The 25,980-nt window shown below is 45.7% G+C and overlaps 1 protein-coding gene across 1 annotated transcript in view; it reads left to right on the forward strand.

The window, feature by feature from the left end:
- Positions 1–25,980, forward strand: part of ATRN (attractin) — a 172,996-nt gene that overhangs the window by 65,054 nt on the left and 81,962 nt on the right. Inside the window, exons 8-19 of the mRNA XM_062619979.1 lie at positions 84–327; positions 1,692–1,875; positions 4,149–4,303; positions 8,603–8,687; positions 10,241–10,461; positions 11,553–11,674; positions 12,152–12,290; positions 14,395–14,576; positions 17,407–17,623; positions 19,356–19,541; positions 22,810–23,043; positions 23,748–23,885. Of these exons, the coding sequence (XP_062475963.1) occupies positions 84–327; positions 1,692–1,875; positions 4,149–4,303; positions 8,603–8,687; positions 10,241–10,461; positions 11,553–11,674; positions 12,152–12,290; positions 14,395–14,576; positions 17,407–17,623; positions 19,356–19,541; positions 22,810–23,043; positions 23,748–23,885 (2,107 nt within the window). The remainder of the gene's footprint in view (positions 1–83; positions 328–1,691; positions 1,876–4,148; positions 4,304–8,602; positions 8,688–10,240; positions 10,462–11,552; positions 11,675–12,151; positions 12,291–14,394; positions 14,577–17,406; positions 17,624–19,355; positions 19,542–22,809; positions 23,044–23,747; positions 23,886–25,980) is intronic.

Consider the following 25,980-nt stretch of genomic DNA (forward strand, 5'->3'; position numbering starts at 1 on the left):
TTACGTGTGTATTAGCAAGTTGAGCTGTTCCCTTAATGCCAAACTCCCTGCCTTGGTTTTCAGTGTTAACTCTACTCTTTCAGGACGATATCTACATGTATGGTGGAAAAATAGATGCGACGGGGAACGTGAGCAGCCAGCTGTGGGTGTTCCACATTCCCACCCAGACCTGGGCTCAGGTGATACCGCAAGCCAAGGAGCAGTACGCCGTGGTTGGCCACTCGGCTCACATCGTCACCGGGCCAGGCGACAGCGCGGTCATGCTCGTCATCTTTGGGCACTGCCCTCTTTATGGGTATATCAGCAACGTCCAGGAGTACAACCTGAGTGAGTTGGGGCCCTGTCACGGGTGGAGTCTCTCTTCTCTCATAAGGGAGGAGTAGGGAGATGTTGATTGGTATAAAACAGTGATTTAACCAAGTTTGAGTCATTTAACAAGATTCAATGGGAAGTAAATATGCAGCTCAGCTCCTGTTGAGACATGAGGTTCAGGAAGGACCCCCTTGTGTTCTTAACAGCTTCTCAGAGAGGTACAGCTGGATCCAGAGTCAGTGTTGACTTGGTCAGTGGTTTATGTCTGAAGGATTTAGACTTTTAGATTGTTTTACCTAGAGAGGGCATGTACTGGTAGGACAAGGGGGAATGGCTTTAAACTGCCAGAGGGGAGACTGAGATGAGATCTTAGGCAGTTCTTCCCTGTGAGGGTGCTGAGGCGCTGATTTTAGGGTCCAAAGGTTTCTGGTTTTGACAGTGGAGAAGTGTAGGAAGCTCTCCAGATGAACTGAGCTTGTGCCTAACTTAGCTGCTCTGCAGCGTCACTCTGGAGGCATGTCCCTTGCTCTCCTTGCAAGAGAACATAGTTAAGCACAGGACATTCCCAACAGGAATGTATTGGTTATTGCCAGAAACAGTGGCCCTGCCTGCCCATTGGACCTGTTACCTGTCCTTTGGTCATCCTGATCAAGAGGCTATACTGGAGTCCACTCTTGTCCACTTGAGTGAGTTCTCCTCCTCTACAGAAAACCAGGATGTGTGCGGGGCAGTGATTTGGTTTTCCCATATGTGACCTTGGAGACTATCTAATTCCTTTGCCTTTTGTGTGCCTGATCTTTCCTGGAGTTGGGAAGCCTGTGTGAGGTTTTCATTCTGCACTAGCTCCAGAGATTTGATATGTAATTTGACATTTTTGTTTCAGTTGCCATTATATTATGTCTGGAGTGCTTCAAACCAATGTTATTTTAGTGAGTGAGATATAGGACCATTAATCACATATTAGTTTTTAACTGCTGTGTTCTTCGCAGTCATACTTGTCTTCAGTGCTGCCTGGCTTTATATATATATAGATATAAAATGAAAGTGCTCCTGGGTACTATTCCAAATCAAGCCATTTTCATGTCATTGCAATGCAATGTATTATTTCTGCATTTTTTTCCTCTCATTTTTACTTAGCTTGTCTGAAAAGAATGTAATAAATGACTGCAGAAGAGATATTTCTGCTCTCATTAAAGATACTTGACAATAGTTCTTGACAACAACTCCTTGAAGGAGGATATTTTGGGTATGAAGTGATAGAGACAGTGTCTAGATCTGAGTCAAGAGAAAACCCAGTTTGTTCCAATGTGAGATTTGTTGGTAAGTTCTTATTAATGGGCATGAATTAACCATTTTCTATCACCTTTTTAATTTCTCAGCCACAAATACATGGAGCATTTTACAGACGAGTGGAGCTTTGGTGCAAGGAGGGTATGGTCACAGTAGTGTTTATGACGCACATACAAGATCCATTTATATCCATGGAGGTTACAAAGCATTCAGTGCCAACAAATACAGGCTAGCAGATGACTTGTACAAATATGAAGTTGATACCCGTATGTGGTAAGTAGTTCTCGTTCCTGTATACCACTCATCAGCTGTATTTGTCATGGACAAGAGGATGGGGTATTGGATAAGGTTGCAGTAGTACAGTTATCTGCATTCAAGATACATACTGTGCTCTTCTCTCTGTGATTATGTCCCTTTATGAATAGGGAATCATGTAATCACATATAATCAAGGCTGTGAATGAGCCAAGAAATCCATTTTAATCTATTGTTGTATTAAAGATGAAAAGAGAAACCATTGGCTGGGATTTTCTTGTCAGCAGTACAGTGTGCAGATGAGTGTGGCTACTGCAGTCAAGTGAGTGATAATTCATTCCACAGTTAAATCTGCAAAAGAATTTCTATTATAATCCCATTTTCTCCTGGCTCTGTAACTGCTCGAAATGTTCATTTCTTCAGCTGAAGTCTTCAGTGATTTATTTCTGCCCAAAGGTGAGTTTTATTAAAAACCCCCAGCAAAACTTCACAACTGTGAGCTGTGGAGGTGAAATACATTTTCCTCCATTTGGAAAGTTGTTTTTCAATGCTCCTGACAAAAAGGAGACTGAATTTTGAGCATTGGAACTGTATATTGAACATTTACCCATGTAAATTAGAGTGACTGTATCTCTTCTGTGAGACTTAAAAATAGCCTCTACTTCTGCAACAACTGGGAGTCCATACAATGAAGAAGGTAACTAGTGACTAATTGCCAGAACCCTTCCTTCCTGCTCCATTGTACATCCAGTAATAGCCGTGCTTCCTTCTGTGGTTCATTCAGTCCTCTGCTTCAGCCATGAGCAGGCAAATCTGGCTGAATAGGCAGAAAATGATCACAAATGTGACAGTATTCTCCCAAACCACTGCAGCATCAACTTCCTTTATTTTGTCAGTCTCATGAGGGTGCTGAGGCGCTGGCACAGGGTGCCCAGAGATGCTGTGGCTGCCCCATCCCTGGCAGTGTTCAAGGCCAGGTTGGACACAGGGGCTTGGAGCAAGCTGCTCTAGTGGAAGGTGTCCCTGCCCATGGCAGGGGTTGGAGCTGGAGGAGCTTGAAGGTTCTTTCCAACCTAGCTATTGTATGTTCTATGATGGTATGGATGTGCCCACAACAGGATTTCCCTGCAATCCCACCCTTTCAACGCAGTAGAGGAATTCCACAAAGGGTGACCCTCTGTATTCAGTGCCATTAATCAAGCTGACTAAAGGTGATGTTGAGCAGCAAGTTTGATTAATGCTCCCCATGATTTAGGCATGGATGAGGCCTTGAGTTTTGCAGGTATTGAGCTTGTCAGCAACTGCACAGGTTTCCTTAAAATCATAGAATCATAGAACCATAGAACAGGTAGGGTTGGAAAGGACCTTAAGATCATCCAGTTCCAACCCCCCTGCCATGGGCAGGGACACCTCACACTAAACCATGGCACCCAAGGCTCTGTCCAACCTGGCCTTGAACACCACCAGGGATGGAGCATTCACAACCTCCCTGGGCAACCCATTCCAGTGCCTCACCACCCTTGCAGTAAAGAATTTCCTCCTTATGTCCAATCTAAACTTCCCCTGTTTTAAGTGTGAACCCATTACCCCTTGTCCTGTCACTGCAGTCCCTAATGAAGAGTCCCTCCCAACCATCCCTATAGCCCCCCTTCAGATACTGGAAGCTGCTCTGAGGTCTCCACGCAGCCTTCTCTTCTCCAGGCTGAACAGCCCCAACTTTCTCAGCCTGTCTTCATACAGGAGGTGCTCCAGCCTCTGATCATCCTTGTGGCCTCCTCTGGACTTGTTCCAACAGTTCCATGTCCTTTATTTTAGTTCTGATCAGCAGATGATGCCCAGTTTGAAAGGATTCTTTAGGTTGCTCTAAAAGTACAGTTGCTATGACATTTGTATGACTATTTAATATTTACTATGAGTATTTCATGCTTGCTATGAAATTACTGGACTGTTCCCAGGCAGTGCCTGTATCAGCAGGTTTAGCTGATCATGCTCAAAACCCCAGTTAGTGTGAAAACTTGGCAATGCCTGGGGAAGGAATCCATGAATTTCAGCTCCATAGCTTTGGAAAGCGGCTTTCCTCCATGTGTTTCTCCTAGCAATTGGCAAGCAGGTGGGAAGATGAGAGAATGAAATTAGAGGAGGAATTAAACAGCATGGAAACGAAGTTGTTGAATACTGCCGCCACGCTCCTTTTTGATCCCCTAAACCTGCTTCAACTTGGAGGTATGGATGGTCCTGTCTTTTCCAGCTCCCAATCAGTGTTATTAATACATATACTCTTTATTTTTGAAGGACTATTCTTAAAGACAGCAGATTTTTCCGCTACTTGCACACGGCCGTGATAGTGAGTGGAACCATGCTGGTGTTTGGGGGGAACACGCACAACGACACCTCCATGAGCCACGGTGCAAAGTGCTTCTCTTCAGATTTCATGGCATACGATATTGGTAAGTTGTCACAAAAATGATCATCATAAATACAGAGCATCTTGGATGGACAGAAAGAGCTGCCATGGACTCATTTCCATGCTGGGTAGATTATACCAAATGCTACTAAGAGTGCTGCAGAAGAATGTGAAATGAGGAGAGGCTCATTTACCTCGCTGCCCATTACCAAGCCTACGAGGTGGTGAAGTGATTTCTAGGCAAATGCAGCAGCAGTTACTTGGTCAAATGTTCAAACCCAACCTTGGGCATTAAAAGTTATTTCTTAAATGGTAAGCATATTGTTTCAGCCATAAAGCTATCCTGATGCTTTTAAGTGTGTTTTAATCAATGATTTATCAAAAGTGCAGGCTGTTAGGACAGTTGCAAGCACTGGACCCTGCTGAAACTCCACATGTACAGTGCACGCTCTCGTTTTAACTGCAGCCTGGCTGACTTGTTTGGCTGTGCTGTTTGTAATGTCCATTTGTTTTATAAGCACAAATATCCCCATAAGTGCTCTTAAACAATAAAGCCAAACGATTGGATTTTATTTGGATTGGGTTCAGTGAGTTTGAAAAGCCAGAAGAGGGCAGCATTTATTTATGAATTTGGAGTTCAGAGAAGGTGCATTGAAGAAAACAAGAAATGAAATTATATAAAAGAAGGTGGAAGAGAAGCTCCCCTTTACCCAGCTGTGTGCGCTGCAGTCCTGCGTCCTGCTCTGGAGGATGGATGTGGAGCTGTTAGAGCGAGGCCAGAGGAGGCCATGGAGATGCTGCGAGGGCTGGAGCAGCTCTGCTCTGGAGCCAGGCTGAGAGAGCTGGGCTGGGGCAGCCTGGACAAGAGAAGGCTCCTGAAGGGGAGACCTGAGAGCAGCTCCAGTGCCTAAAGGGGCTGCAGGAAAGCTGGAGAGGGGCTTGGGACAAGGGATGTAGGGACAGGCCAAAGGGAATGGCTTGAACATGCCCGAGGGGAGACTGAGATGAGCTCTTAGGCAGAAGCTCTTCCCTGGGAGGGTGCTGAGGCGCTGGCACAGGGTGCCCAGAGAAGCTGTGGCTGCCCCATCCCTGGCAGTGTTCAAGGCCAGGTTGGACACAAGGGCTTGGAGCAAGCTGCTCTAGTGGAAGGGGTCCCTGCCCGTGGCAGGGGTTGGAGCTGAAGGACCTTTAAGCTCCCTTCCAACACAAACCAGGCTGTGACTCTATACTTCACAGGCAGAATGTTAAGATAACTTCAAAATGCAGTTTCTGTGGGTTAAATAACCATTCTTTCTTATTTCTAAACAAGTTTTTACTTTATGTTGTTTTCTCTTTTCAACCTCAGCATGAAATATTCATGTAGTGGCCATACTTGTATAATGATCTGTTCTCCCCACAGGAGGGAAATTAAAACTTTTCTATTTACCCCATCAAAAATTCAGTTGTGATGACAAACTGGATGTTTCCATAGCAGATGTGTTCTGTTTGAACAGCATATTTAATAAATCCTGGGCATTGTAAGGTTTAGGCTTGGCTTAACCCTTTAGTCAGGAAGGAGAGGATTCTTTGTACTTTCAGACTTACTCATTTTTTCCTATGCTTGGGCTTTAGTTAAAGATGGGGAAGAAGCTTAGAAAGCAAAACATTCCAGGCCTTCTATTAATCCAGAAAAATATGTTTCTTGGCCTCACATAACTCAACAACTTGAGGGATATAGAATTGCAAATTGCTGTCCAATTTTGCTTAGGTCTCTTGTTAAGAATTGGAACCAGGCATGTTTGTCTCAGGAGTGATGCTGGGCCCAGTTTAACTCTTTGAGAAAGGCTCAAATGATGCTAAAAATGAAGTTCAACATCACAATTTGCATTAAATCCAGCCAGCTGGATTCTGTTGTCTTTATTTATCAGCCCTCTTGAACAGAAGTTTCTGCTGGATCAGGGGTTGAGGTCAGTTGTTTTACCTGATTAAACTGGGACAAAAATAGAATCACAGAATAGTTAGGGTCGGAAGGGACCTTAAGATCATTCAGTTCCACCCCCCCTGCCATGTGCAGGGACAGCTCACACTAAACCATGGCACCCAAGGCTCTGTCCAACCTGGTCTTGAACACTGCCAGGGATGGAGCATTCACAACGTCCCTGGGCAACCCATTCCAGTGCCTCAGCACCCTAACAGGAAAGAACTTCTTCCTTATATCCAGTCTAAACTTCCCCTGTTTCAGTTTTAACCCGTTACCCCTTGTCCTGTCACTGCAGTCCCTAATGAAGAGTCCCTCCCCAGCATCCCTATAGGCCCTAAAATAGAGAGGGCAATGAAAAACAGCCTCCTTCATGTACTAGTTTGGGTTTGGGGGCTCTTTATTTTAGAGGTTCAGTCCATGGCACAGCAGTTTCATCTTCTATTTATCTCTTCGTCGTGGATTGCAGCGATAGACAAGGGGTGATGGGTTCAAACTGAAACAGGGGAAGTTCAGGCTGGAGGTAAGGAAGAAGTTCTTCCCTGTGAGGGTGGTGAGGCACTGGAATGGGTTGTCAGAAGTAGTGGTAAATGCTCCATGCCTGGCAGTGTTCAAGGCCAGGTTGGATGGAGCCTTGGGTGACACGGTCTAGCATGAGGCTTCCCTGCCCATTGTAGGGGGGTTGGAACTGGATGATCTTAAGGTCCTTTCCAACCCAAACCAGTCTGGGATTCCATGATTCTATTAAAGAATCTTTTGAGGGCTCTGCAGATCTTTACAGCAGATTGACTTTTCTATTTTAATTACATAAATTGCATACTGGGGTATGCCTCTGGGGTACTGGCCGCCAAGGTGATCCCATACACTGCCCCAAAGAGATCGGAATTGAACTGACTTCTCCTGCTTTTGTTCCTTTGATTGCTCAGTGCCTTATATGTTTCTTAGGTTGTTTCTTTTGCCTTGCTGCCTAAAGGAAGAAATTACCTGAGAAACCGAGTCAAAAATGAAGCAGAGCTTAGAAATGTTATGCTAATAGAAAAAGGGTGGAATAATCTCACATTATGTTAAAAGAGAAAAACAACCACAAATCCTAAAGCTATGACGAGTGAAGAATATTTTGAAAAACACGGATCTCTGCCCTCTAGGAACGTAATTGCAATGGAAAAAAAGAAAAAAAAATAAACCAGATAAGTCTCTGTTCTCGGTGATGCTGGTTCGGGGCAAAACTGCAAATAAATCACATAGCAAGAGATACAACCTGAACTTGTTACACAGTGAAAAATCCCACTAGTAATGAAGAAAAAGCAGCTCAAGTCAGTGCTGTTTGATTACACGTGATTGCCAAAAAGCTACTAACCCCTTCAACACAGTGCCCTGGAACTTCCCTTTGGTGAGGGGTTTAGATGATGGAGCAGAGCCATTGCATCCATCCCTTTTTGTCACACTGTGGCAGCTGGGGTGAGGACTGAGCATTCTGCCTTGCGAAGGAACATAACGCAGAGCTTCTGTATACTGATGCACTCAAGATCTGCATTTTGGTGGTGGGTGGAATGGTTTCTCTATAGGTATTAAAGTAGAATTGTAGAATCATTGGTTGGTTAAGCCCTTTAAGCTCATCCAGTCCAACCATTCCCAGCACTGCCAAGGCCACCACTGCCCCACGGCGCTGAGGCCTCGTCCCCACGCTGTGTGAACCCTTGCAGGGACGGTGCCTGCAGCCCTGCCCTGGGCAGCCTGTTCCAATGCCTGAGCACCCTCTGGGGCAGGAATTGTTCCTCAGCTCCATCTAAACCTGCCCTGGGGCAGCTTGAGGCCGGTTCCTCTTGTCCCATCCCTTGTTCCTTGGGAGCAGAGCCCAGCCCCTCCTGGCTCCATCCTCCTGTCAGGCACTTGTAGGGAGCCATCAGGTCCCCCCTGAGCCTTCTCTTCTCCACACTGAACCCCCCAGGTCCCTCAGCCCTTCCCCATCACACTTGTGCTCCAGGCCCTGCACCAGCTCCACTGCCCTTCTCTGGCCCCGCTCCAGCACCTCAATGTGTCCCTCAAGGTGCATCCTCACCAGTGCCCAGTGCAGGGGCACAATCACTGCCCTTGCCCTGCTGCTGCACTGGTGCTGATCCAGGCCAGGATGCTGGGAGCTTCTTGGCTGCTTGGGCACAAGGTGCTCATGTTCAGCCATTGTTGACCAACACCCCCAGGTCCTTTTCCATGAGCAGCTTTCCAGCCACTCTTCCCCAAGCCTGGAGTGTTCCATGGGGTTGTCGTGACCCAAGTGCAGAAGATCCTGAGTATTTTGGGATCATTTCAGGTAGAAATGTGCTACATAAGTTGAGTCATGACTTATAGTGAGAAACTATTCTGACATGAGCTTTTATTTCATCCTAGCATGTGATCGGTGGCATGTCCTTCCTCGCCCAGGTCTCCACCACGATGTGAACAGGTTTGGACATTCTGCTGTGCTGTACAACAGGTAAGGTTGCAAACAAGCTGTGAGCTGTTGGCATTTCTCATACCACAGTAAATGTATGCATGTCGATCACCAACACTGAGACTGGATCTGTTGCAAACCTCTCAAAGCTCCCAGATCTTCACTCTTGTGTCTTTAGTACCTACCTGTTCCTGTCAGCCCTTCTTCAATTGACTAAATTGTTTCAGCTCAGTTCTTTCTAAAATCTGTGGGTTTTTCCATATTTCTATTCCTTATTTATCTTATAATTTTATTTATAATTGATTTCATTTATTTCAGATTTCTATGTTAGCTGCACTGACAACTTTTGTCTTCCCATAGGCTTTCTAAATCTGTCCCTATTTCACTTTATGTAACTTATCCTGTGTGATTCTTTACATTCATGTGAGGTACAGTATTTAGGTGAAATGATAGGTGAGATTTCTGGTGTTGAGCATTACATCACTGTAATAATATCTGTGCTTTCAGCCGAACATCTGTTATTGTGTTTGAGTCTGTGGAACCGAGCTTGAGGAGTGATATTTCGTAGGAGTCTTTCGTTCTGGTTCCTTTATCCTTTGAGGATACTTTCTGTAAATCACTAACATTATTTAAAGCTCAGTTTAAGCCAGGCAGATAACTGTCACTGCCTTGGAAAAGAGGGCTTGCTTCTAGATACTCCTTTTGCTTCTGAAAACTCACTCACTGCCTGCTTGTTTCGATGTACTGAATACCAGCCGTGCATTTACTTCCATGAAGGACAGCTAAGGCTTTGCATCAGTTCTTTTCATCCAGAAATAGGATGAAAATCATATTAATAAATACTTATTATTCAACCAAACCCTTTCTTTTCAGTTACACTGGCTCTTCTTCACTCTGTTTTAAATGTGCATTTTACAAACGTGGATGCACAGAGGCTTTTTGGGTGGCATTTTGGGGTAACTAATGACATTTGATGTTTTGCCTGAAGCAGTTGAAATACTAAAGAAGGCTTAAACGCCCCCATCTTCCCCCTCCCCTAAGTACTGTTTGGTTTTGGGGTTTGGTGGTGTTTTGGTTTTTCTTTTGGTTGACACAGTGACTCTTTGCTCTAAGAGCCATGGAAATAACCGCTTTTGTCACAGCGGCGTAGGGAGATGTGGCAACACTGAGTAGTTCTGTCACAGTTTCTGCACGCTGGTTCAATGGTGTGAAACCATCTCCCTCATCTTTAGCCTTCCTCCCTGTCTTGCCACTGTTCTCTGCAGGAGAAAATGCATTCCCACAGCATTTTGTGTACAGTCACATTGATGAGGGGCCACTCAGAGCTTTGCCTGATGGGGAGCGTTGGTTCGTGACCTCACATAGGTTCGACCCTGTTGCAGCACCCTTGTGTTGAGACTTTGTAGGTTCTCTGAAACAGTGGAACTCACCTGACCTTTCCTTTAGTGTCTTCCTTAACCACGAGCTGTTTATTTGGATTTATACATTCTGGAGTGTTGTAAACCACTTTGCTCACACCTTGGATGGCATTGACCGGGAGCAGTGCGTGATCTACAAACACAGATGTGAGCTTTTATCCCTTTTGTTTTGTCTAGCACCATGTACGTGTTTGGAGGCTTCAACAGCCTCCTGCTGAGTGACATCCTGAAGTACACACCTGAGAAATGTGAAGCTTTTGACAACGAAACAGCCTGTGTGAGAACAGGTCGTGGTGTCAGATGTGTGTGGGTCCGAGTCCCCCCTCACTGCATCCCCTGGGAAATGGCATCCATAAAGCAGCAGCAAAAGGTCTTTGAAGACTGTCCTCCCAAGCCAGGTATGTGCCACGTTTCTCTTTCCAAAAGGCATGTAGGGTCCTTTTCTTTCCCAAAGTCTGCCCTGTATTGGTTGTATGCCATTATCAGACCAAGTGTAAGATGATGGGGTTGTGCTTCCATACATGCCCTGGGAGACCTTCCTCTGACCAAGTGCCTGCAGCGATGTGGATGTGTTTCCATCTCTCACTCCTCCTGAAGCTGCTTGCTCATTGGATTTGTTTCCTCCCATACTGCTTGTACTTACTTTCCCATCCTAAACAGACATCATCAGTCAGGAATCAAGCTTGGACCATTGCTCCATGAACTGGCCTTGTGAGAGGCAGCAATTCACCGCTGGGCACCATGGGGCAAGGGAGGATGATTTGGGTCCTGCAGCGTTATCCCATGCTCTTCAAGACAGACAGCAGGAATAGTGTTTTAAAAAGTTACTTTATTTTTCCTTCTACGGTACTATAAGGATAAGGGCATACAGAAAAAAACTTGGTTTTAAGGTCCAATTCCTGTGTTCTCCTTATGATAATTTCTAGATAACTTCTCAATGCTTTATCCTGGTGCATTCCTTGCTTCGAACTGAATTATACGAACCTTGATTCCGGAATAGATGGCAGCCTTTAATTATTTAATAGAAATTGATGTAAAGACATTGCTTTGATGTGCTCTCAATGTACAGCAGATTTTCACAATACACAGGCAATAAGCCATTGGAAAGATAAGATGAAGTTGGAAAGTTCAGGCTTCGCATGTAATTGAAGGCCAGGCTCGCTGCAGCATGGTGGGAGATGTTCCCTTTCCTTGTGGATTGTCTTCTGGCATCATTTGCACAGGCATTGATTGAACACGCTTACATACCTTGGTGCTTTTTGTGGTGGTGTTTTACTGCTCCTCAGGCACTAAAACGGATTGATGCTGCAAATGAATGTGCTTTTCTATCAGCTCAATCACATGAGAGCATCTGATTTACCAAGTAGCTGATAACGGAAAGTCCACAGGCGCTACTGTTTGGTTGTATCTTTTGCTGTATGTAATCAAGTTCTTAGAGCTCTGTCAGGAAATGCCTGTTTTTGGTCATGCAGGTTTTTTTCTTTAATAGCTGTAGACAGTGAAAAATGTGATCAGATTACAGACTGCTATAGCTGTACAGCCAATACAAACAACTGCCAATGGTGCACTGACCAGTGCGTCTCAATACAGAACAACTGCACAGAGGAGCAGGTAAAGTCTCTCTAAGTCTTCTGTAGTTTAAATGAATTTGAAATAGCAAATGTCCATCTGTCAGTATTATGAACCTTGTGTTGTTATTTCTAGCTCTAAACTGGTTTTGAGTTGGTTCAAAGGCTTTTGGTGGGACTCTTCCCCTTATGTTGGGAGGATGGCCATGGGTAGGGGAAGAAGTGGAGGTTTCATGCTGGTGTGGTTATCACTAAGGCACCTTAGTTGGGTTTGTTATTAGTAGAGTATTCCTTAAGGAAAAACTTAACCCTTTTGTAGAAGCTCTGGTAAGGATAATGTGTAATGGTGGTGTGGGGGAATACCTTGGATACAGAGCACAGGCTATGCCCAGTGTCACAGCTTTTGAATACGTGGATTGCTTTGTAGGTCTGAACTGTGAAGTTTAGTGTAGTAAGGATGGCTGTTATAAACTGGCATTGTTTGGATGGGAAAAAGCCTCATCTGTGCTGTTTCTTGTAGGTTCCTATTACTGTCTATGACAATTGTCCAAAGGATAACCCTGCCTATTACTGTAACAAAAAGACAAGCTGTAAAAGCTGTGCCATGGATCAAAACTGCCAGTGGGAACCTAGGAATCAGGAGTGCATCGCTTTGCCAGGTAGGTACTGGTTGTATTTCTGTAAGAAAAAAAAACCAAATTCACCCAGTCCAAAAGCTCTGGGGCTTTTTACTATTATTTTTTGTTTTTTTACCCCCCAAATGCATAATATTTAGTGCTAAGGTGGAGTAAATAATGTTGTTCAGTCATATCAGCTTTAATATGAAACTTTATTTCCAGTCAAGCCTGATGGAATATTTTTCAGTCCCAATTGTCTGAAGAGGAGTATGATCATTTGTATAATTATAAGGCTGTATTTCATCTCTCTCTTTTCATTTTGATGAAAGTGGGACTGTTGATATAATAGGCTTCTGCAAGATATTAGATTTAATAATGCATGCTATTTAATTTTAGCAAGTAGACTTGTGCAAAGGCATAATGGCACATACTGGACGAATTAGCTGAGTAACAGCTAAAGTGTATAAGGAAAGTTCTCTTATTAGAGTGTTTCCAGTGGGAGATTGTAGGAGTAGAGTATTAGTCCCCCTGTAGTAAGTCTTTTTCTTCTTTCCCCGGTGGCTGGGAAATAAATGTAGCATCTTCAGTGATTAACGTTTGGAGTTACTAAAGAATAGGGAAAGGGGAAAAACCAAACCAAACAGGACCTTTTAATGGGCATGGAAAGCCTTCCCCTGGTAACTCTGGTGCGTCTGATGTGTGCTAGTCTGGAAGAGTGAAAAAATGAAGAGACTTCAGAGAATCACAGAACCCCAGCCTGATTTATGTTGGAAGGGACCTTAAAGCACCTCCAGCTCTAACCCCTGCCACGGGCAGGGACCCCTTCCACTAAAGCAGCTTGCTCCAAGCCCCTGTGTCCAACGTGGCCTTGAACACTGCCAGGGATGGGGCAGCCACAGCTTCTCTGGGCACCCTGGGCCAGCGCCTCAGCACCCTCCCAGGGAAGAGCTTCTGCCTAAGAGCTCATCTCAGTCTCCCCTCTGGCAGGTTCAAGCCATTCCCCTTGGCCTGTCCCTACATCCCTTGTCCCAAGCCCCTCTCCAGCTTTCCTGCAGCCCCTTCAGGCCCTGGAGCTGCTCTCAGGTCTCCCCTTGAGGAGCCTTCTCTTGTCCAGGCTGCCCCAGCCCAGCTCTCTCAGCCTGGCTCCAGAGCAGAGCTGCTCCAGCCCTCGCAGCATCTCCATGGCCTCCTCTGGCCTCGCTCCAACAGCTCCACGTCCCTCTTGTGCTGCTGCCCCAGAGCTGGATCAGGACTGCAGGGGGGGTCTCCCCAGAGCACAGCAGAGGGGCAGGATCCCCTCCCTGAGCTGCTGCTCCCGCTCTGGGGGTGCAGCCCAGCACAGGGGGGTTTCTGGGCTCAAGCGCTCACTGAAGCTGCATCATGGGGAGCTTCTCCTCACCCAACACCCCCAAGTCCTTCTCCTCAGGGCTGCTCCATCCACTCTTCACCCTCCCCAGTCTCTCAGGAGAGCCATGAGAGTGAGAAAACCATCTTTTAATGAGATAAAGAGCTTGGTCTGTTTAATTTGTTGTAGAAAAGGGGGTGACTTGATCATAGGTGTAAAAAGCCCATCTGAGAAACTGACACTTGAGAGCTTTTCAATCTGTTAAATCTAAACCAAGATGTTGGAGCTAGACATCAGCTTTGCAGAAATTCACACTGAATATGTCCATCAGGTTTTCTGCAAGGGAAATAATTAACCCCAAAGCATAAGGAGTTCTTTAGTAGCAGGGATGGCTGTGCTCAATATGAAACAGGGATTAATCCTGCAAGTTGGAAGCTTTCGGCAGGATTAGCCCATCAACCCTCTTCTGTTGCTTGGTATCCTAATAACTGTGGTTGAATAAGTGGCTTTAAACCATCAGCAAAATACTCATTTGCTTTCCTCTGCTTGCTCTTCTACGGTGGTTTTACTATTTGATGTTGAAACGAGTGCTTTGACCACCTACTGCACATAACTTAAGTGCTGATGTCGCACTTCAGCTCCCCTAAACAGCTTTCCATTTCCTCCGGGATTATCCCACATAGATACTTGTGAGCACGCCAATAAGTCATGCTCATGGGATGGGGCTGGAGGTTTTATTGTGGTGGAAGGGTTGCTTTATATGTCATGAAGGTCACTTGCATCTCTTATCGTCCCTTCTAGAAAACATCTGTGGAACAAACTGGCATTTGGTTGGCAACTCCTGCTTGAAAATCACAAACGCAAAGGAGACCTATGACCACGCCAAACTGTCCTGCAGATCCAACGGTGCTTTGCTGGCTTCACTCACAACACAGAAGAAGGTGGAATTTGTTCTCAAGGAGCTGCAGAAGATGCAGTCTTCGGTGAGTGCTTCTCTTTTGTGTCCCCTGAGTAATTAAGCTCCGACTGCGGAGAAGTCCTTGCTGTGGTATTGTGTGCTCAGTGCGGAATAGACATACCTCTTCAGTGCAAAGGGGCTGCTCTTCCTTTTGAAATTCAGCATCCCCTCTGGGTGCTTTTGAACTGAAATTGTAGAGAATGTAAATGGGGAAGATAAATACAAACACAAACACACACTGTGCCTCAGAGGTATCGCATCTGCAGTGGAATCACACACACACACGCGTCTCTTGTGGCGATACACGACTGCGGCAGGGCTCCTCTCGTGACTTGTACACAACAGTTGATAAATAAAGGTCCCTTTGGGGCACCAGAGGTGCTTCATGTAAAGCATTTAAAGTTGTTTATTCTGCTTAGAAAGGGACCTGTGTAAAATGTTGGCTTCTTTAGAGTTGGTTAGCTTTGCTTTAGTGGCAGGGGCTTTTCTGTCGGAGCCGGTGAGAAACGAATTGGAATCTGTTCCTCTTTATGCATCAAGAAAATAAATGCTTATATAATTCCTCATCCCCAGCAGAAGTTTATAGAATCATGGAATAGTTAGGGTTGGAAAGGACCTTAAGATCACCCAGTTCCAACCCCCCTGCCATGGGCAGGGACACCTCACACTAAACCATGGCATCCAAGGCTCTGTACAACCTGGCCTTGAACACCGCCAGGGATGGAGCATTCACAGCTTCCCTGGGGAACCCATTCCAGTGCCTCACTACTCTTACAGTAAAGAATTTCCTCCTTATATCCAACCTAAACTTCCCCTGTTTAGGTTTTAATCCATTTAAACCAGTTTGGAGGTTTTCAGGGCAGGTTGTGAAGCTGATGCTAAAGCCCTAACAAACGATGCTGGGCGGTTTTACTGAAAGCCTGGGTTAGGCTGCAGAGCTGCTGAAGCTTCACAGCACATCAGGCTAACTCCTCATGGGTCCCAAGGATGCTGTGGGCAGGGCTGGCAGACAGGGAGAGCTTTATACTGGGAAAGACTGGGCAGTAGGAAGGAATTCTTTACTATGAGAGTGGTGAGCACAGAGAAGCTGTGGCTGCCCCATCCCTGGCAGTGTTCAAGGCCAGGTTGGACACAGGGGCTTGGAGCAAGCTGCTCTAGTGGAAGGGGTCCCTGCCCGTGGAGTGGGTTGGAACTGGAGGAGCTTTAAGCTCCCTTCCAAGCCCAGATAATTCTGTGATTCTATGATCCAATGAAAAATGAGGCTGGAGGCAGTAGCATTGCTGCTTTCCACAGAATGTACTTGAATACTAAAGAGCAATATTCCCCTGTTGAAATGAAAACATTCCCTGCTTTGATTCTCTTTGTGATTTTAAAGTGGCATTTCCACAATTAGGGGGTGTTAGAGGGGTTTCAATTTAGCCATAAAAAAAAGTAAGGTGCAATTCAAGCAAGGTTGGTTGTTAAATCTTTTGTAAAGAGGGGAAGTCAAACCTGGGATGCAGTAGAAGTGTGTGGTTCGAACAGCTCCAGGTGTTTCTGGGTATGCCAGTTGTTAAGTGCAGTGTAAATCCCTAAAGACACATGGCAGCCCTCACCTAATAGTGTTTGAACCCGTACATGGGGGAGAAAAAAGCTGATGGTCTACAGCTTTTTTTCTTCTGTAGTGTCCTTTAAAAAGAGAGCCTTGGAAATCTGAAGAGGCTGTAAGTTCTTTTTAGTGGATATCAGTAAGGAATGTTTGTAATGTGGGAAAATGCCTTTGCTAACATCCAGCCTGTGTCTGGTACGTGAACTTGTGCCACTCCGTGGCACGTTGTGACTGTTCTAGGGGGAGGCTGTGGTTTGCAGTTGCTCCTTTAAATAAGCTGTGTATAGATGTTTTGGAATAGTATCTGTAATGTAGGTAATAACACCAGTGCCTAAAGGGGCTGCAGGAAACCTGGAGAGGGGCTTGGGACAAGGGCCTGTAGGGCCAGGCCAAGGGGAATGGCTTGAACCTGCCCGAGGGGAGACTGAGATGAGCTCTTAGGCAGAAGCTCTTCCCTGGGAGGGTGCTGAGGTGCTGGCCCAGGGTGCCCAGAGAAGCTGTGGCTGCCCCATCCCTGGCAGTGTTCAAGGCCAGGTTGGACACAGGGGCTTGGAGCAAGCTGCTCTAGTGGAAGGGGTCCCTGCCCGTGGCAGGGGTTGCAGCTGGAGGAGCTTTAAGCTCCCTTCCAATCCAAACCAGTCTGGGATCCTGTATCGAAAGAGTTAAACATCCTTTCCCCAATATAAGCATGCTAAAAAAGAAATTGCCAGTAGAAATAGCTGTGTTATGAGTTCTTCATATGGAGAATTTTATTACCAGCAACACAAATTCAGATTTGCCCTGCTCTGTCTCTCCACCCATCCATATATACACGCTGTTAAAAAGCAGAGGTCTCCCAGTCACACTGTAGAGTAACTAGATTGTATCATTTAAATTGTACAGGGGATAGCTAGTTTTCTTCCCCGTGTCAAACTGTAGCTCCTGAATTTCTTTTGCTATCTCTAGCCATTTATAGGAGTCAGAAGCATATAAAGAACATTGAAACTTGCAGTTAATGTCAGCCAGTGTGAAGGTTTGATTTGCTCTCCTCTTGGTTCAGATAATAAGAAATTTAGTTAGGAAAAGAACCAGTGGTGTTTCCTGCAGGATTTCTCTGTCTCTGACATTTAATTCTGGTAGCACTGGGAAACAGCTACTTCCCTCGTCTGTTTTTGCAATACCTAACCTGACAAAGTTGTTATGGGCATTATATGGTGATGTGTATTTTCTTTTCATACCCAAGGTAATAAAACTGAGCATTAAATCTCCTGTTTTCCTTTATTTCTAGCCCAAAACTTTGACTCCATGGGTTGGCCTGAGGAAGATCAACGTGTCTTATTGGTGCTGGGAAGACATGTCCCCCTTCACCAACAGCCTCCTCAAGTGGCTCCCCAGTGAACCAAGCGATGCTGGCTTTTGTGGTTATTTAGCTGAGCTTTCCAATGAGGGCCTGAAGGCTGCAACATGCATCAATGAGGTCAATGGCAGCGTCTGCGAGAGGCCAGGTGATGAGATCCAACTTGTGTGTCTCATGGGAGCAGGGGAGCTGATAAGTGTTTATGTGTCCTGTAGAGAGTAAATAGGTTCCCTTTCATTAGTTTAAGACTGGCTGCATCATGATGGGTCCAGAGAAAGGCAACGGAGCTGGTGCAGGGCCTGGAGCACAGGTGTGATGGGGAAGGGCTGAGGGACCTGGGGGGTTCAGTGTGGAGAAGAGAAGGCTCAGGGGGGACCTGATGGCTCCCTACAAGTGCCTGACAGGAGGATGGAGCCAGGAGGGGCTGGGCTCTGCTCCCAAGGAACAAGGGATGGGACAAGAGGAACCGGCCTCAAGCTGCCCCAGGGCAGGTTTAGATGGAGCTGAGGAACAATTCCTGCCCCAGAGGGTGCTCAGGCATTGGAACAGGCTGCCCAGGGCAGGGCTGCAGGCACCGTCCCTGGAAGTGCTCACACATCGTATAGACGAGGCCTCAGTGCCATGGGTTAGTGGTGGCCTTGGCAGTGCTGGGGAACAGTTGGACTTGATCATCTTAAAGGTCTTTTCCAACTTGGCTGATTCTCTGTTTCTGTGACATTGCCAAAGAAAAGTGGTTCTGGCAAAGTGTCTTGTGTAGGTATTTCATGCAGGAATTGGAGATCTTAATTTTACACTGTTAGCTATAAACTGCTCCACGTACATTAGAGTTTAATTATTTTTATCTAAATTGCATACCTGAATGTGACATTTAGGTTAATTATAGCATGGAGCAATCTCCCATTTATAAATGAAATAAATCAAAGCTACTTTCCAGCTGAACTCCCCTTTCTTTCCTCCCTTGCTCCGTAGCCAGAGGAGGATTTTACCAAACTTTGAAATGAACTGGAAAAAACACTTTGGAAATGTGAGAACTTTGACAAAGAACCCCTGTGCTTTGGGGAGAAGCCTTCAAGTGTCATTGGAACCACCTCTCTTTTCCAAGGGCTTGGTCTGTTACCTCTCCATCATAGCTGATTATTTCTGAATACCTCTTTAGGTTCTAAGAAAGCTGGCTGATTGCATGGAATTTCTACAATTCCATGTAATTTCTACAATTCCATGTAATCAGCCACCACTTTAAATCATGCTCTGTGGAAGAGCAGGATGCAGATCGTGGATGTGGAACCTGACCTCAAAGCCTTGTATATTTAGACTTGCAGCACTGTGAATTTGTTTAAGCTTTAACTTGTGTTTTATGGTGTGAGGACAGCCACTTGAAGTGGTTGATAAAGCATTGGCTCACAGCAGAAACTCCTGCGTTAGAGCTGCTTTCGGTGCTCGTTTTACGTGTGGAACTGATCAAATAACTTAGAACACGTCCCAGTGTGCTCGCATAAAAAGCGGGATTCCTTCCCAGCACTTTGGTTGAGAGGATAGCTAAGGAGACCATTTACACACCTGCAGACAGATTAAGACCACATTCATACCCCATTTAAGTTGTTTCCTGCCCACCTTGGAAAGGTGTTAACACTTGGAGGATACATAAAGAGGGAAATATGTTGCATTACATAGTGCATTTCTAATATTCACTGTTGAAAAGCTATCTCCAGCTCCATCCAGCATCACCGCATCCCAGAGGGGAAGTGTTTCAGATCTATGGTACCGGACTATTTTTCATCCCCAGTATTAGTCAAGGCTTTTTATCTTCTGCCTTTCCATCTTGGGGCTTGTTGCCTGTTTCTTTGTGGGGGAGAGCTGACTCTTGTGTGTGTCTCCTGCAGCTAACCACAGTGCCAAGCAGTGCCGCACGCCCTGCGCCCTGCGGACCATGTGCGGGGAGTGCACGAGCGGCAGCTCCGAGTGCATGTGGTGCAGCAACATGAAGCAGTGCGTGGACTCCAACGCTTACGTGGCCTCCTTCCCCTATGGGCAGTGCATGGAGTGGTACACCATGAGCAGTTGTCCACGTGAGTAATTGCTTCTGTGTCTCGGTGGGGGGGATGGAGTCGTGTGTCTGCTGGCATGTCATAGAATGGTTTGGGTTGGAAGGGACTTTAAAGTTCATCCAGTTCCAGCCCCTGCCACGGGCAGGGACCCCTTCCAGCAGAGCAGCTTGCTCCAAGCCCCTGTGTCCAACCTGGCCTTGAACACTGCCAGGGATGGGGCAGCCACAGCTTCTCTGGGCACCCTGTGCCAGCGCCTCAGCACCCTCCCAGGGAAGAGCTTCTGCCTAAGAGCTCATCTCAGTCTCCCCTCAGGCAGGTTCAAGCCATTCCCCTTGGCCTGTTGCTCCCCTGACCTGCTGCTCACGCTCTGGGGGTGCAGCCGAGCACACAGCAGGGTTCTGTGCTCGAGCACACACTAAAGCTGGGTCATGGGGAGCTTCTCCTCACCCAGCACCCCCAAGTCCTTCTCCTCATGGATTCTCTCTGTGCATTCTTTTCCAGCCTAGAGCTGTGCTTGGGATTGCCCTCACCTAGTACTTTCCACTTGGCCTTGTTGAGCTCCATGAGGTTTGCACAGTCCCACATCTCCAGCCTGTCCAGGTCTTTCTTGATTCAATCCCTTCCCTCCAGTGTGCTGACTGCACCACACAGCTCGGTGTTATCATTAAACCTGCTGAGGGTGGTAGCGAAAGGCATCAAACTGCCCCTCAGTCACAGGGAAAATCCACAGGACAAAGGTGACAAGTGCCTGACCCCAGGAGCTCCATGTGTCCAACTCAGTCCTGCATCATGTAAAGCATTAAATGGAATTACGTCCCAGTGACAGGAACCGTCAGTTAAACTAAGTGGCACGTAGTGAAGGCTTTCATGTGAGATGATGAAACCTCCACTTTTTGTTTTACATGATGTACTTGTGTCATTATTTGAATTCCCATCCTTCAAATTAATTGTTGCATGATTCCATGTGATTAATTGCTTTTGTAGCTCTTCTGCGTCTCTTTTATTCACATATGGAGCCATGTAATTTAATATTAGACTGTCAAATCCAGGGTAGGGTTTACAGGACTGATTTATTCTGAAGTATTGTCCACATACAGCCCAAAGTAGAATTTCTAACTTAATTTAAATGAATCATTTCCTTTTTACCCTTCAGGTTGGTGGGAGCAAAGTGTCCGAGATTGATGGTGCTTTGAAACCTTGGTTTTTGCTTTCAAACTTGGGTGAAATAGCCTAGACATTTATGAAGAGCTTTAGAAGTTATTTCTCTTTGAGTCCTTTAGGAGCTGTGTGTGGGCAGGAGAGGTGGGAAAGCCAGGAGTGTCTGGATAGCATAGGGAGAGGAGCGCGTATGATTCCCAGGAGGGAAGTTGGGCAGTTGGAGATGCTGTATTTGCTCCAGGAACTTTTGGAAGCTGATGAGAATAAGCTCAAAAGTGTTGCCAAATCCAGGAAATCAGTTTCAGGTAAGAGTCACACATGAGAGTGGGAATTTCCCATATTGCCAAAGGTCAGGAGCTGGAGGAAGGAGATGCGTTATTTCAGTAGGCTGAAATAATGGAAAACAATGGTTTTCTACTATGGTTTTCTACTACTTTTTGTCTTAAAGGCAAATACTGTTTATTTAAACATTACTGTTTATTTAGCTGTCAGTGTGCGCTCGCAGCCCAGAAACCAACTGTATCCTGAGCTGCATCCAAAGGAGCGTGACCAGCAGGTCGAAGGAGGTGATCCTGCCCCTCTGCTCTGCTCTCGTGAGACCTCACCTGTAGCATTGTGTGCAGTTCTGGTGTCCTCAACATAAAAAGGACATGGAACTGTTGGAACAAGTCCAGAGGAGGCCACGAGGACGATCAGGGACTGGAGCACCTCCTGTATGAAGACAGGCTGAGAAAGTTGGGGCTGTTCAGGCTGGAGAAGAGAAGCTGCGTGGAGACCTCAGAGCAGCTTCCAGTATCTGAAGGGGGGCCATAGGGATGCTGTGGAGGGACTCTTCATTAGGGACTGTAGTGACAGGACAAGGGGTAACGGGTTCAAACTGAAACAGGGGAAGTTTAGATTGGATATAAGGCAGAAGTTCTTTCCTGTAAGAGTGGTGAGGCACTGGAATGGGTTGCCCAGGGAGGTTGTGAATGCTCCATCCCTGGCAGTGTTCAAGGCCAGGTTGGACAGAGCCTTGGGTGCCATGGTTTAGTGTGAGGTGTCCCTGCCCATGGCAGGAAGTTGGAACTGGATGATCTTAAGGTCCTTTCCAACCCGAACCATTCTATGATTCTATGAAACATCAAGGTGGAACACCAGGAATGTGAAATATTTTTTCTAAGATGGGATGGGGAAAGGAATAGAGAAACTTTTCTACATGGTAAGAGTTTGTCACCACTGAAATACAATCCCATTTGAGAAGGGAATGGTGGAAGGGTGGGGATGGCTTTTCCTTGGTAGTGTTGATTGCTGGGCCCAGGGATCTGCATGTGGCACTCTGGGCATCCTAAGACAGATTTGATTCTCTATTTGTATTCTATGCGTTTTAACTCAAGAAATACTTTCAATAGTAGCATGAGATATTAAAACCTCTGGTAAGAGGAGACTCAAAGCAGGTAAACAAACTGGTTTTTAGCCTTTGCTTCCAGATGACTGGTTGTATCATCTGATGTGTTGTACATCAGAGCTCTTTTGTAGCTGGGAGCATTAACCTCTGGTTTCAGTGGGTGGTGTGCAATGGTTAGAAAAAACCTTTGTGTGTGTATCATGTTGTTTGATAACATCCATCTCCAACCCTCTGCCATGGGCAGGGACCCCTTCCACTAGAGCAGCTTGCTCCAAGCCCCTGTGTCCAACCTGGCCTTGAGCACTGCCAGGGATGGGGCAGTGTGTATATATATATATATGAGTATATCTGTATATACTCATTCAGGCATGTGAGGCTCAGACAAGGAGGAATGTCCTTAAACTGACAGAGGGGAGATTTGCATTAGATCTTAGGCAGAAGCTCTTCCATGTGAGGGTGCTGAGGCGCTGGCCCAGGGTGCCCAGAGAAGCTGTGGCTGCCCCATCCCTGGCAGTGTTCAACTAGAGCGTTGAAACTGGATGATCTTCAAGGTTCCTTCCAACCCAAATCATTCTGTGATTCTGATGTATGTGTTACTGTGAATATCAGAATAAGTGTTTACCAATTGGGTGACATAAATGTTTAATGTCAGAAAGGACATCAAAGGGTTTCTGGGCCCATTCTTGCCTGTGTTTTGGGGCAGTGATTTATGCCACAATTTGATGTTTGATTTTGTCTCTATAGCTGAAAACTGCTCAGGTTACTGCACGTGTGCTCACTGCCTGGAGCAGCCTGGCTGCGGCTGGTGCACGGATCCGAGCAACACAGGCAAAGGGAAGTGCATCGAAGGCTCCTACAGGGGTCCAGTGAAGATGCCAACCCCATCCTCAACAGGGAAACATAGCTTGGAGCCCGTCCTCAATGTCAGCATGTGTCCTGTGGAGAACAGCTATAATTGGTCCTTTATTCAGTGTCCAGGTAAATGAGCAATGTTTAATTGTTTAAACAATTCAGCCATGGCAACAGTTAAATACGAGGGGAGAGACTGTTTCAGGCTGTTGTGTTGTCTGTGTTCCCTCCTGTTCATGGAGGGACGAAAAGAGCTTGGAAGACAAAGAAGAAATAACACATTTTGAGGTGGGAGGAGTTATGCAAGTGTCTTCAGGGGAGATGAATGAGGACTCACTATGCATTACTGCAGTGAAATTTTGCCTTTCCCTACAAACCTTTACTGAGTTTTAACTTTAGTTTGCTTATTTGGCTTAGGGTTGTTGGAAAACAAGGCAATTCTTTGTCTGAAGGGTGATTTAGCTGTTAGTAATGCTCAGGGGGATTCTGGAATAACACTTTTGACACCAAACATGTGGAATGAAATTACATGGACTGCTGCTAAACCCTTTCTTCCCCATTCCTCTTTGTAAATCTGTCCCAGCAGCTGCTTCCCATCGTGTCTTTCCAGTATGCACATAATGTTTTGGAGTTCAGTTTTCCATAGATTGCTTTACATTCCCTGTTTCCAACACACACCTTTCTGAGTTCATGGGTCTCTAGCAAGACTGCAAGAACCTCTTTGGAAGGTGCAGAAATGGTTTCGTTCAGGCTCTGCAGAGCACAGAGCTCTGAGGATCTAGACAAAGCACTATGTTTGAGCACAGATACTCATCCTTTCCTCTTTCCTGCAGCCTGCCAGTGTAACGGGCACAGTAAGTGTGTCAATGAAAGCATCTGTGAGAAGTGTGAAAATCTGACGACTGGCAAACACTGTGAAACTTGTATCTCAGGCTACTACGGTGATCCTACTAACGGAGGAACATGTCAGCGTAAGTCATGCCTTAAATCTTCCTGCACTGAAGTCTTTGGTGTTTCCTCTCTTTACTCATTCCTCTGCTATCTTAACCAAAATTACCCTGATAATATGTGATGTCTTTCCTGCAAGAAAGGCACAATCAGTATTTCTTCAAATGAAAGACAGGCAAACTGCTTCATGAAATTCTCTTTGACTTTCATTGCGTGAGATAAAGATGGTTTTTTACTGTCCTTCGTAAACTTGAGGTGACCACAGTGCAAAACATGTGATTTTTACTGGTTGACAGCCTCATTTTGAAAAGAAACACTGTCAATCCCAATGTCTTGAACAAATTTCTGCTTATCTAAATCCCACCTTCTATTACATTTGCTTAATGTGTTGTGTGCTTATTGCTGTAATTGTCTCTGCATAAAAGGCTTGCCATATTGCACGGAGGAGTTGGCTGGATTTCAGTTGAGGATTAGGTGAACCCTTGTTAAAATTGCATTTTAAGTTTGTCAAGTGCTGTGGGGCTCTTTGGCATGAAGAACTTCTTGTGATTGTGCAAGATCCAGTTAAGAAGCAGGGAAAAAGTCTTTCTTGAGGGAGCAATGCAGGTAAATACTGAGAAATGAGCATGAAGGATTGGGAGTTTTGCTCTTGAACCTTGCAGCATTATTCTGAATTACTGTGAATTTTGTAGTTGTAGCATGGGGAGATAAGTTGTAAACCAGAATCCAGCTGTGATAGGTGATGGACAGATGTATGGGAAGGTGCTTCTTACTCTGAAGAGCTTTAATGGACTGTAGTTAGTTGGAGTGATATAATTCATAGAATCCCAGCCTGGTTTGGGTTGAAGGGAGCTTAAAGCTCATCCAGGTCCAACCTTCCTGCAGTGAGCAGGGACCCCTTCCACTAGAGCAGCTTGCTCCAAGCCCTTGTGTCCGACCTGGCCTTGAACACTGCCAGGGATGGGGCAGCCACAGCTTCTCTGGGCACCCTGTGCCAGCACCTCAAGACCCTCACAGGGAAGAACTTCTGCCTTAGAGCTCATTTCAATCTCTCCTTTGGCAAGGTTCAAGCCATTTGCCCTTGTTCTGTCCTTATATGCCCTTGTAAAAGACCTCTTTTAGTCCAGGACATTGCTGTAAATCAGTGCTGCTTGAGTAGGACCTCCAGGATCATTTCAATCTCACGTTCTGGAGATATCCCCAAAGCGGCTCTGCTGCTTCCTCCCCATGTAACCCTCAGCCTCCTCCTCCCTGGCTAGATAGAGTGATGGGAAAGGTAGAACCACAGTAACATCGTTCACTGTCAGAGTGATATCAATACTTCCACATAAAAGAGTGCAGATGTTTTTTAGGCATCCCAGAAGAAATAAGGGAACTCAATTAATGAGGGGACATTGAAGACTTTGAGTTGCTCCTTCCAAGTGTGGAGACAATCCAGTAGAAAATACTTGGAGATGCATGAAATTCCATTGAGCTTTTGGATGAAGATGAGAGTCAGTTGCTGGAGCGTGAACATCCTGTTTCCTAAAGCAAGAGCATGTTGGTGGCAAATGAGGCAATGAAGAACCTTCACATGGATGCTTTTGAGGAGGTGGGGGGTGAAAAGATCACAGACAGGGATGAGGCTGCTTTGCTTAGAGGAAAGGGTGTTGCAGTAGTTGGGATATGAAATTACAGCAGGCAGCACAACAACACCACTGTAAAGAAGGTGCATCTCTGACACTTTATTCCAGAGCATTATCTGCAAGATTAAATACCACTGATATATGTAAACTCATTTTGTGTGAAGATAATTTGAAGTGCAGGAGTGAATAAATTGAGGCTGAGTTGGCCTGAGAAGAGACACAATTCTACTCAGAGCATTCAGGTTTAATCACTGGATCGCAACGTGACTTGTGATATTTGTTGCTTTCCTATGTGGATGGAAATTGAGAGTAAGTTCCTTTGGACTCTTTCGCATGAGGATTGTCCAAAACCAGTTTATTGTAGAGATAATGAATGATAGACTAAAGTCATCCAGCTGCCTGAAAAAGAAATTAGAAAATGTGTTGAGAGACTGTGGAACAGCATTCATTCGTTATCTGATGAAACCAGTAGCTCATGTCAAAAGTGCTTTGC

Source organism: Pezoporus occidentalis, unplaced genomic scaffold, assembly GCF_034315485.1.
Source record: "Pezoporus occidentalis ecotype Australia unplaced genomic scaffold, CSIRO_AGI_Poc_V1 ctg217, whole genome shotgun sequence".
Lineage (NCBI taxonomy): Eukaryota > Metazoa > Chordata > Aves > Psittaciformes > Psittacidae > Pezoporus > Pezoporus occidentalis.